The sequence below is a fragment of the Salvelinus namaycush genome, chromosome 21 (genome assembly GCF_016432855.1).
Source record: "Salvelinus namaycush isolate Seneca chromosome 21, SaNama_1.0, whole genome shotgun sequence".
NCBI lineage: Eukaryota > Metazoa > Chordata > Actinopteri > Salmoniformes > Salmonidae > Salvelinus > Salvelinus namaycush.
This window is the reverse complement of record NC_052327.1, coordinates 35,092,271-35,105,231: the sequence shown is the minus strand read 5'-3', so window position 1 is coordinate 35,105,231 and position 12,961 is coordinate 35,092,271. Positions and strand designations below refer to the sequence as shown.

The window sequence follows — 12,961 nt, the reverse complement described above, 5'->3', positions numbered from 1 at the left end:
TGAAACGAACCACCTGAAACTGGACATTTTAGAAGATACATGTTTGGCCGAATCGAGAACGAAGATGGTATCGTCAAGTTAAGGTTGGTCGAAAAGTCTGTGCTACGCCAAACAGTACCTATCCTGTAACGGCTAATGAAAGGATTACATTAGCCCGTACAATCCACTAGCTAATCAATACCATGACTCAATTAGTTTACTTCAGTCCTATAGGAAAACAGTGAATGGAAGAGGACACAATAATCACACATGAACACTGCATTTCCATTCATTTATAAAAGAGAGAAGAGAAAAAAAAATGCACACATTGTCGAAATCCTTAATACTGAAAATGAAGCTATTCATGCAAGTAATGTAATCTTGGAAGACAGATGAGATGTATTCCTAAATGCTAACTGGTACAATTGACAACGCTCAAGAAAATGAACTAAAATGAGAAAATGTATTTTCTGTTACTAAAGATAAATAGTTGAAAGTACACCAAACATGAACTGACCAGAAAGTTAACAGATTTAGAGCAAATTGAACACAAAGTAATTATTAATGAAAAATTTAAACAAAATACATTGTTCTTAGGGTAAAACATTGAGCCAATGATACTTTGCAGTGGTAGATGGTAGTAGGTAGTTCATTTGGACAGTTGCACATAACAAACATTTGGCAAAAGAAGCCCGTTGAATGCTGCCAAGTGAAGGGAGTTTTCCAACACAGTATGGCCTGGGGATAAGTAAGAAGGCACCTTTAGGATTACAGGTATCCTGATGTACATCATACTGTTTATACTAATAAGACTATGGTTGTTTGTCATGCATCCCAAATGGCACCCTATTCCCCATATAGTGCACTAGTTTTGAGCAAGGCCCATAAAGAATAGGATGCCATTTGCGAGACCTAATCCTAAATCCCCCATGACAGGAATCACATGACTCATGGCAACTGAGAGATTCGTCTACTATTTATGAAATAAAGTGCCACAGACAAGTTCATTACAACACACATCCACACTAAAAAGGGGAACATAAATACCATTCCCCATAAGATACAGTACTTTCAGTATACACCTGGCTATTGCTAAAATGCACTTTGATGGGATCAGAAGTTGCATGACTAATGATGACAGCAGGGTATTAGTGCAAAACCTCATTGAGGTGAATCATTTGGAATTGTTTGAGCGCTCATAACAAGATAATTTTAAATTGTTCGGAGTTAAAACTTAAGCAGAGTACACATTTAGTACTTTCATGTGTAAAGTGATATAGTCAAAATGTACTTACTGATGCAATGAATGACTCAGTATTTGTTGATACTACACCTATACTAGCAACCCATGAATGAAAAAATACAAAATCATACAAAAACAATTCATATTTTTAATTCAGAAATGACTAATGCTAGTCCCATGTAGCTGTTGGTAGAGCGTGGCGCTTGCAGCGCCAGGGTTATGGGTTTGATTCCCACGGGGGACCAGTATGAAAAAAGTATTAAAATGTATGCACTTACTACTACTGTAAGTCGCTCTGGAAAAGAGCGTCTGCTAAATGACAAAAATGTAAAAATGCTTAAGGCAAATGTTGCTGTCCTCAGATACGATGTAGAGTAAAGGAAGAGAGATGAACAGCAACTGACAGCTAGAGCTGTAGTCTCTTGGTCGACCTGTTTCACTTCAGTGGACATAATAAGATATGTTTTATCTCTCCATACACCGGATAGGTGCAGTGAAATGTGTTGTTTTAAAAAGGGTCAGCCATAATAGTACGGTGCCCCTGGAGTAAATTAGGGTTAAGTGCCTTGCTCAAGGACACGTCGACAGAGTGTAGGCAGTCTTCTTTTTTGGAATATGTTACCAGTACCCATAGAGAAGCTACCAGCTACCTATAAAGAAGCAAAGACATTAATCCAGACATATTATTGATCTGATAATGTAGCCTAAATAATATTACAGAAAAAAAAGTGATTACAAACAAGGATGTAATGACAAAAAATGCTAAAACTTCTGGGTTACAACATTGGAGGTAAATTAAGATGAATTAAAACCAGTTGATTCACACCAGCACAGAAAAGAGAGCAATGACTATTTCACAACTCGTACCATGTTACACAATGAGAAAAACACGGTTAACAGTTTCACATTAGTAAAAGTAATTACGTACACCCATCTTAAAGTTCTGAAAATGCTACAAATCTATTGTAAAAGAGCCATGAGATCAGCCCAAAAAATGCTGAATTAAAACGCCATTGTCACACATCGTGTTGGACATGACACGTGTTCAAAAGGGAACAAATCAAAACATTTTGGCTGAGGGTACAATGTATTTTTCTTAATTTTAAAAATTAAAATGCACACCAAGGATTAGAGAAAGTCTAGCCTCATCTGACTAACATCTCAATCGCTCCACTCCAACCAAACTTGACAAACCTCTGTGGTATCAGTCCATTTAAGAGGGATTTAAAGTCAGCGGCTTGCTGGTACTGAAGCACATTCACTGTTTAACTACTAAGAAAAAGCCTTTGAAGGAGTAAAGATTGCTTTTCTTCTGTTAGTAGAGAGTGAGATCAAAGATGGGATAAAAAAAACAAGGGGCAGACTTACTCAGTCTCAGTAATCAGCGACCAAGTTTTTACTTTTAAAAACTACCTTATTTACTGAATTGTGTGTGTGTGTATTGTGTTGTGTTGAGTGACTAACCATCAAAGATACCGAAAAAATAAACTACTGACTTCTGTAAACGTCTTTTTCTTTCACTCTGTGCAAACTGCATTGTTTAGTTAAGGAAGAGGAGGAGTGTGAGAAGAATGCAGCAGGTTCATTTGGTAGCGCAGCAGTTGTGTACAGACAGACTGTATCCCTCCCCCTTGGGCCTAACCACTCGATGTTGCATGTCTGAAGGCTCTGGATAGGTATAAGTAGTGTGGCGTTAAAGCGTCACCCATATTGCTTCCACGTTACAGATCTGTAAACATTGAAGGGTTATGGCCAAGAGGAGTGGTAGGGATCGAATTGGAACTGGTAAAAGAGAAGAAGAGAGTAGCTAGTAGGGTTTTAGCTGGTCTAGCTCAGCTCTGCAGTAGAATGGGGTCCTCCAGCTCGTGTAGGAAGGGCACAGAGCTGCTCTGGCTCTCTCCGCTATCCGAGTCATATGGCGTGTCGGGCAGCTCCATGAAGCCCCACGCCAGCTGGTCGTCCTCGAAGTCGGAGCGCGCCTGAACTGGCACGTCGGTGTAGTCCTCCTCCTCGGGGGATTGGAAGTCCTGAGGGATGTAGAGCATCTCGGGGTAGTTACGGCTGACCAGGTCGCTGGTGGTGGCCAGGGACACCTTGCGGAAGGCGATGAGGTGCATGTGGGAGAACTTGATGTACTTGCAGCGCCTGAAGCCAAGTGACTCCACCGCCACGCGCCAGCTGCGCATCATGAGGGTGTGGCGGTTCTGGTGGGAGGAGTCTGGGGTGATGATGAGCAGCAGGCCGTGCAGTTCCAGCAGCTCGTGGGCCTTCTTGCAGCAGATCCAGCGCTGGTAAGGCGAGGGGAAATAGGAGAGGAGCAGGGAGAAGACCACCACGTGGAAGAGCTGGGCGGGCAGGGCGTCGATGGGGCTACGCAGCTGTCTCAGGAAGGCTTCCACTGTGTCGCCAGCCAGTTGCAGAGGCTGCTGGAGCTGGAGGTTGAGGAAGTCACACTTGTATACACTCTGAGGGGAAAGGGTAGAAACAGATACTTTAGAGTAATACAAGTTGTTCTCATCATGCAGTGGCATTTTAGACCCATATCTAAGACCCACTGTTCTTAATCCATTTAGTTATCAAAATCACTCGATGCTAATATTCTGCCAGTTCCTTCACAGCAGGTCAGGTTTCCACAGCAGGTCAGGTTTCATTCCCATCAACTGTTGACACTTACTGTCAAGGGACAGCATTGTTCTGTGGTCTGATATTCACACAATGAATATTCCTGACATTTTTTAAATGTATTTAACTAGGCATTTTTCCCCGGCAGCAAATTAGTGAGTAAGACAGTAAGAGTCGGGACTTTCTAGCTGGGACCGAGGGAGTGATCACGGACAGTAATAGTACATACCTCGACCGCAGGCACTATGTCAATACCGACTGTGAGGAACTCGTCAAACTTCAGGAAGGGGTTAAAACAGCTGCCAACGTCCAGCAGCCGCATTTTACCAAGCTGGGGGACAGACCTTCAACCAGAGGCGTTAAGTTAGCGTTAAGTCCGACAGAGTAAGAATGCTTAATGATAGCAGTAGCTAATAGAGGTAAGATGTGTCAATATGAACACACAACAGAGCATGCTGAAACAGAGCAAAATAGTCAGATAAAAATGGACATGTTTGATTTAACACTGTCACAATACAGTACCTGGGGATAGAGGAGCTATAGGGCTGGTCACTCAGAGCTGTGGCCGACATGGCCATGGCAAGCCTGGCACTCTTCTCATCCTTCTCCAACATTCTTTTCATCCCACCATCCTGAAAATACTCCTGGCAAACACTGGAGAAATAGTCCCGAAACGTCACACATAATGGTATTAATGCCTTACTGTTAAAACAGTGATATGCTAAGAAATAAATAGGGCAAATCCTAACTTTCCATTGGAATCAATGCATGACTAAGTGAAAATTCAACAAGCAGAAGTAAGGATTTACCCCACAGTGTTGATATCGGAAGGGCTGGATGAGTCATCGGAGTAAGCATAGAGCAGTGGAGTTCTGAGCTAGTACAACACAGCCAGAGGGTTATTTACACGGTCTCCTTTTGTGGGGGACTATTTTACCTGCGACACCAGTCGATGCGTCCCTCTCCCTCGCAGGTCTTGGCCCAGTGGTTGTCAGCCAGGTTCCTCATGGCCAGGGCGTATTCACTCAGAGTCTGTTCATCTTCACAGTGCTCTCGCCAGATCTTCTCAAAATCCCCCACTGTGGAAAGATAACAGGCAGCAGGAGGTTGAAACAAAGTTAACAAACCCAACCAAATCACACCATACAGTATGACATACATATAGTAAAACTACTAAGCACTGTAGGCTACATGAAAGTGGCCCAGACACTGATGCTTTGTTTTCCCATTTCATCACATTGAAATTCTTCATTATAAAATGGCAGGAATTGAAAGTTAGTCCTGTTAGTTTTGTTTCTAAAAAATAACACACAAGCATAGTACGTACGTAGAGTGCACAATAAGCCAACATGAATGTACCTACTTATAAAGTGTGGCCATTCATTCAAGAGGAATCACAATCGTTCAGCCCTTCAGATGAAAACACCACAGGCTAACACTGCTGACGCAACATTGCTTCAACATTTTCAAAACGGTTACTCGTCATTATGTCTGGCATATCTGAAAACTGGATTTTCAAGATGTCTTCACTTCTGTTCCTAGGTCTATATCTTCACAAATTCCCTGCAGCAGGTCTTCCCAGACGCGCAGCAGAATGTGTGTTGAGAGCAAACACGCTGATAAGGAAGAAATCCCATGACCACATAGTGAAAAAAACCTATATCAGATTTGCAGAAATGAAACGACAACAAGACGGGCTGGAATAAACAGCAGTAGTACAAAGCATGATTACTGTGGTAGCAATGCCAAGCAGACCAGATCATGCTTTACTTATTAACCAATCATGGTGTCAGCTGACAGGGTATTTTCAAGAGCATCAGCTAGCCAGTCCTTCTGCTAAAGTGGAAAGGACCTGTTGAATGCTACTTTTTTTTTTATTACTTTGTGTGATTATTGCAATTACATACCTACATACCAGTTGAAGTCGGAAATTTACATACACCTTAGCCAATTACATTTAAACTCAGTTTTTCACAATTTCTGACATTTAATCCCAGTAAAATGTCCCCGTCTTAGGTCAGTTAGGATCACCACTTTATTTTAAGAATGTCATATGTCAGAATAATAGTAGAGAGAATGATTTATTTCAGCTTTATTTCTTTCATCACAATTCCAGTGGGTCAGAAGTTTACATACACTCAGTATTTGGTAGCATTGCATTTAAATTGTTTAACTTGGGTCAAACGTGTCGGGTAGCCTTCCACGATAAGTTGGGTGAATTTTGGCTCATTCCTCCTGACAGAGCTGGTGTAACTGAGTCAGGTTTGTAGGCCTCCTTGCTCACACGCTTTTTCAGTTCTGCCACAAATTTTCTATAGGATTGAGGTCAGGGCTTTGTGATGGCCACTCCAATACCTTGACTTTGCTGTCCTTAAACCATTTTGCCACAACTTTGGAAGTATGCTTGGGGTCATTGTCCATTTGGAAGACCCATTTGCGACCAAGCTTTAACTTCCTGACTGATGTCTTGAAATGTTGCTTCAATATATCCACAATTTTCCATCCTCATGAAGCCATCTATTTTGTGAAGTGCACCAGTCCCTCCTGCAGCAGCAAAGCACAACATGTTGCTGCCACCCCCGTGCTTCATGGTTGAGATGGTGTTCTTCGGCTTGCAAGCTTCACCCTTTTTCCTCCAAACATAACGATGGTCATTATGGCCAAACAGTTCTATTTTTGTTTCATCAGACCAGAGGACATTTCTCCAAAAAGTACAATCTTTGTCCCCATGTGCAGTTGCAAACCGTAGTCTGGCTTTTTTTTATGACGGTTTTGGAGCAGTGGCTTCTTCCTTGCTGAACGGCCTTTCAGGTTATGACAATATAGGACTCATTTTACTGTGGATATATATATACTTTTGTACCCGTTTCCTCCAGGATCTTCACAAGGTCCTTTGCTGCTGTTCTGGGATTGATTTGCACTTTTCGCACCAAAGTTTGTTCATCTCTAGGAGACAGAATGAGTCTCCTTCCTGAGCGGTATGACGGCTGCGTGGTCCCATGGTGTTTATACTTGCGTACTATTGTTTGTACAGATGAACGCGGTACCTTCAGGCGTTTGGAAATTGCTCCCAAGGATGAACCAGACTTGTGGAGGTCTACAATTATTTTGAGTTCTTTTGATTTTCCCCATGATGTCAAGCAAAGAGGCACTGAGTTTGAAGGTAGGCCTTGAAATACATCCACAGGTACACCTCCAATGGACTCAAATTATGTCAATTAGCCTATCAGAAGCTTCTAAAGCCATGACATAGTTTTCAGGAATTTTCCAAGCTGTTTAAAAGGCACAGTCAACTTAGTGTATGTAAACTTCTGACCCACTGGAATTGTGACACAGTGAAATAATCTGTCTGTCAACAATTGTTGGAAAAATTACTTGTCATGCATAAAGTAGATGTCCTAACCGACTTGCCAAAACTACAGTTTGTTAACAAGACATTTGTGGAGTGGTTGAAAAATGAGTTTTAATGACTCCAAGCTAAGTGTATGTAAACTTCCGACTTCAACTATATGTGTTGGGTACAGAAATTAGGTTGTTTTTCAAAACTCATGTTAAACACTATTGCACACAGTGAGTCCATGCAACTTATTATGTGACTTGTTAAGCAAATGTTTACTCCTGAATTTAAGGCTTGCCATAACGAAGGGGTTGAATACTTATTGACTCAAGACATTTCAGCTTTTCATTTTTGAAAAACATAATTCCACTTTTACATCATGGGATATTGTGTGTGTGTGTGTAGGCCAGTGACACACACAATCTTAATTTAATCAATTTTAAATTCCGGCTGTAACACAACAAAATGTGGAAAAAGTCAAGGGGTGTGAATACTTTCTGAAGGCACTGTCTGCTGCAGAGGGACGAGAGAGCATGCAAACTAGTTTTGATCAGTCATGGAAATAAAAGTGCTGAAAACAAATTGGCTCCCTATTTAAAAAGAGTACAAGCTATGAAGGAAAAATATTGTTTAATAGGATACTGTACATACATTTATTTTAAATATCCTGACATGTAACTTATCGTCCCCTCCCCCATCACTAATTTCTAACAGACTGTTTATCATTGAGGCAAGTCTTCTCACATCAACTGCAGCTATTTTGTTTGCGTTGCAGCAATGCATGACCCCAAATTAGCTAATCTTACTGAGAGTGTCCAGTGCCACAGTTTCAGTTTAAGTTCATTGTGTTAAGTTATTCTACCAGTTGAATGGTTGATTTGCCCTGTGCTCTTATGTTGTGATTATCAAACTGGGCAGCGTCTAGGGCTAAATTCAGTCCGTAGCACTGAACAGCTGTGCTACAGCGCGATATCAAATGTTAAAGGCAATGTTCCTGTGTTAGCAGAGACTGCATTCAAGGTAAACGCTGCATATGTCGGCTCAATCGGAAATTACCTTTAAAATTCAATTGCGCTGTAACACCAAACTTCAGAGCTACGGATTGAACCCAGCCCTATTAGTATTTTTGCTCTGCAGCCTGTTTGTTTTGTTCAGATGGTGGGCGGCTAAAAAAATAGCTGAATGGTATGCATGTACAGTTGAAGTCGGAAGTTTACATATACTTAGGTTGGAGTCATTAAAACTCATTTTTCAACCACTCCACAAATGTCTTGTTAACAAACTGTAGTTTTGGCAAGTCGGTTAGGACATCTACTTTGTGCATGACACAAGTCATTTTTCCAACAATTGTTTGCAGACAGATTATTTCACTTATAATTCACTGTATCACAATTCCAGTGGGTCAGAAGTTTACATACACTAAGTTGACTGTGCCTTTTAAACAGCTTGGAAAATTCCTGAAAACTATGTCATGGCTTTAGAAGCTTCTGATAGGCTAATTGACATAATTTGAGTCCATTGGAGGTGTACCTGTGGATGTATTTCAAGGCCTACCTTCAAACTCAGTGCCTCTTTGCTTGACATCATGGGAAAATCAAAAGTAATCAGCCAAGACCTCAGAAAAAAAAATTGTAGACCTCCACAAGTCTGGTTCATCCTTGGGAGCAATTTCCAAAGGCCTGAAGGTACCACGTTCATCTGTACAAACAATAGTACGCAAGTATAAACACCATCGGACCACGCAGCCGTCATACCGCTCAGGAAGGAGACTCATTCTGTCTCCTAGAGATGAACGCATTTTGGTGCGAAAAGTGCAAATCAATCCCAGAACAGCAAAGGGCCTTGAATATGCTGGAGGAAACAGGTACAAAAGTATCTATATCCACAGTAAAATGAGTCCTATATCAATATAACCTGAAAGGCCGCTCAGCAAGGAAGAAGCCACTGCTCCAAAACCGCCATGAAAAAGCCAGACTACGGTTTGCAACTGCACATGGGGACAAAGATCGTACTTTTTGGAGAAATGTCCTCTGGTCTGATGAAACAAAAATAGAACTGTTTGGCCATAATGACCATCTTTGTTTGGATGAAAAAGGGGGATGCTTGCAAGCCGAAGAACACCATCCCAACCATGAAGCACAGGGGTGGCAGCATCATGTTTTGGGGGTGCTTTGTGGCAGGAGGGACTGGTGCACTTCACAAAATAGATGGCTTCATGAGGGAGGAAAATTATGTGGATATATTGAAGCAACATCTCAAGACATCAGTCAGGAAGTTAAAGCTTGGTCGCAAATGGGTCTTCCAAATGGACAATGACCCCAAGCATACTTCCAAAGTTGTGGCAAAATAGCTTAAGGACAACAAAGTCAAGGTATTGGAGTGGCCATCACAAAGCCCTGACCTCAATCCTATAGAAAATGTGTGGGTATAACTGAAAAAGCGTGTGCGTGCAAGAAGGCCTACAAACCTGACTCAGTTACACCAGCTCTGTCAGGAGGAATGGGCCAAAATTCACCCAACTTATTGTGGGAAGCTTGTGGAAGGCTACCCAAAACGTTTGACCCAAGTTAAACAATTTAAAGACAATGCTACCAAATACTAATTGAGTATATGTAAACGTCTGACCTATTGGGAATGTGATGTAAGAAATAAATGCTGAAATAAATCACTCTACTATTATTCTGACATTTCACATTCTTAAAATAAAGTGGTGATCCTAACTGACCTAAGACAGGAATTTTTTACTAGGAGTAAATGTCAGGAATTGTGAAAAACTGAGTTTAAATGTATTTGGCTAAGGTGTATGTACACTTCCGACTTCAACTGTAATTGTATCAGTCAAGCAGTGAATTTGAAACATATTCAAACAGGTAAGTTTTCCATTCCCTGGCAAAGGGCTCCTATTGGTAAAAATAAAAAAGCAGACATTAAATATCATTTTTAGCATGGTGGTTATTACACTTTGGATGGTGTATCAATACACTCAGACACTATAAAAAATACAGGTGTCCTTCCTAACTCAGTTGCTGGAGAGTAAGGAAATTGCTCAGGGATTTCACCACGAGGCCAATGGTGACTTTAAATTAGTTCCAGTTTAATGGCTGTGATAGGAGAAAACTGAGGATGGATCAACAACATTGTAGTTACTCCACAATACTAACCTAATTTAAAAGAGTGAAAGGAAGCCTGTACAGATTAAAATATTCAAAAACATGCATCCTGTTTCCAACAAGGCACAAAAGTAATAATGCAAAGAAATGTGGCAAAGCAACAAAAAAATTGGTGCTGAATACAAAGTTATATTTGGGGCAAATCCAATACATTACTGAGTACCGCTCTCCATATTTGCAAGCATAGTGGTGGCTGAATTATGTTATGGGTATAATAGTAATCGTTTAAGGACTGTGGAGCTTTTCCAGGATATTTTTTTTTTTTTATGGAATGGAGCTAAGCACAGGCAAAATCCTAGAGGAGAACCTGGTTCAGTCTGCTTTCCACCAGACACTGGGAGATGAATTCACCTTTCAGCAGGACAAGTGTGGCCAAGTTACAGTTTTGACTTATATCTACGGCAAGACCTGAAATGGTTGTCTAGTAATGATCAACAACCAATTTGACAGCGCTTGAAGAATTTTGAAAATAAATGGGCAAATGCAAAAATCCTGGTGTGGAAACCTCTTAAGAGACTTACCCAGAAAGACTCACAGCTGTAGTTGCTGCCAAAGGTGATTCTAACATGCATTGACTCAGGGGGTTGAATACTTTTCCAAATCAAGGTGTATTTTTTCAAAAAATTTATACAAAACATTAGAATTTTTCTTCCACTTTGATAGAGTATTTTGTGTAGATCATTGACAAATAAAAGGACAATCAAATCTATTTTAATCCCCTTTTGTAACAAAACGTGGAAAAAGGTCAAAGAGTATGAATACTTTCTGAAGGCACTGTATGGTGAGCAATATTTTTGGAACATCCAATCGCAATAAAATCACAATACATATCGTATCAGCACCTAAATATCGTGATAATATCAAATCGTACAGTTCCTGGCAATTCCCAGCCCTATTAGGAATACGTTTACTGGCAGATTCCTCCATTGTAGGGCAGGCAGTACAGACGTAACCATCTGAATGGAAGACAAATTCCTGCAAAGGCCAATAAAGTGAACTGAACCAGAAACGCCTAGATCTTCTGACCTCTTTATGGTGTTTGGTTTGTGACCAATGATCTGCGAAGGGTCCAATAGTGAAAAGCATGTTTGCGTGACCTTTGTTTTCAATGAAAGGACCTAAATATTGGAGTTAATAACAAGGAGATAGGATTCCGTCTCAATACTAGGCCTCAGACCTTTCAGAGTCCACTTAAAATTTTATTTAACTAAGCAAGTCAGTTAAGAACAAATTCTTATTTACAATGACAGCATACCCAGGCCAAACCCGGACAACGATTGCACTTTGAAGGACATGTTAGAAAATGTTTGTTCAAAACAGACAGGGATCTCAATTCAGCAACTCTGGATGATATGTGCTCATACTATTGGCATATGCCAGTGTCTAATAACATCACATAATGGATGAGCCTGAACTTGAGTTTTTACTTGTAGGGTCTTGTTCTTTTCAGTTTCAGAACAGAGGTGTATTCATTAGCTGGATTCCATTGCAAAACGTTTGCAAAATAAACTATAGGAACCTGAATTTGTCCAATACAAACTCTCGTTTTTGTTGCAAAACGTTTTCCGATTGGAGTAAACGGTTTCCGTTGCTAAACATTTTGCAATAGATAAAACATTTTGCAACGGAGTCCGACTAATGAATACACCCCATGACGTCAAACAAAATGCCATACAACCCATGTTGATCTCTTTGCTAGTACCCATGATCCAGTATGTTACAATTGAACAACCTTACCAAATCACTGTATGGCTGGCTGTAAGATGCGCGATTATTATTTATTTTTTAATTGATGACTGCCAAATCATCTAATGAGGGACAAACATAGCCTCGTTAAAAGTGCACACTGCAGATTGAAATATTCACAGGCGGCCTTGATCTAGCGTTAGTTTAACCTTATTTAAATTGAGTGAATGTAACGTTAGGCACATGTCCCATGATTGCATGACAATGTTTTTTTGTTTTTTTAGACAGTAGAGTAGCGAGACCCTGACATGTTGCCAGTCACTTGCAGTTTGTGCAAGGCCCCAAAAATAGGAAATAACGTTAGTTACCTAATCCGGGCCTTGTTTTCGATCAATTTAAATAGCCCGTTTGATGAGAGACGCCGTAAATTACCCCTGAATTGAGCAAAGCTAGCGTACCTTCTCGGTATTTTCTTCGCAGTTTTCTATGGACGTTCTTGACGACTCCGGACAGTTTTTCCTGCTCCTTCTTCTTGCACCGCGTTTCTTTCGGAATGAGAACGTAGCACGGCTCCAGTTCGGTTTCTGTCTCTCCTGTCTCTGCATTGTTCACCGGGTCCATAGTCCTACGACACTTCTTCTCCTCCTTCACATCTAGCTACACTAGCTAGCTACCGGTGTCGGCCCCCGCGCACCCGATCCACTAGCCAAATACGCGCGCGCTGATTGGTTCGCCTGGACAGATATACTGTGAACTTTTTTCATTGCAATGTGAGTTTTTGTTGGTCAGCATAGCAATGTAACGTTATTGATCTGCTAATTTCCAACTTTTCTCACAAACACAGTAATAAACAGCTCTAGTCTTCACTATCTTGGTGCACAGTCAGTACACAACACTATGCTCATTATGTCTTAGCAGGATCAG

General features: G+C 40.9%; 1 protein-coding gene across 1 annotated transcript; it reads right to left on the bottom strand.

The window, feature by feature from the left end:
• Nucleotides 1-257: 257 nt before the first annotated feature.
• Nucleotides 258-12,723, bottom strand: bmt2 (base methyltransferase of 25S rRNA 2 homolog). Its single transcript, XM_039017619.1, has 5 exons — nt 12,496-12,723; nt 4,782-4,923; nt 4,367-4,498; nt 4,074-4,188; nt 258-3,687 (listed from the first exon to the last, which is right to left on the bottom strand). Exons 1-5 carry the CDS (start codon nt 12,656-12,658, stop codon nt 3,055-3,057), a joined length of 1,185 nt encoding a protein of 394 aa, XP_038873547.1. The 5' UTR covers nt 12,659-12,723; the 3' UTR covers nt 258-3,054.
• Between the last annotated feature and the right edge of the window lie 238 nt (nt 12,724-12,961).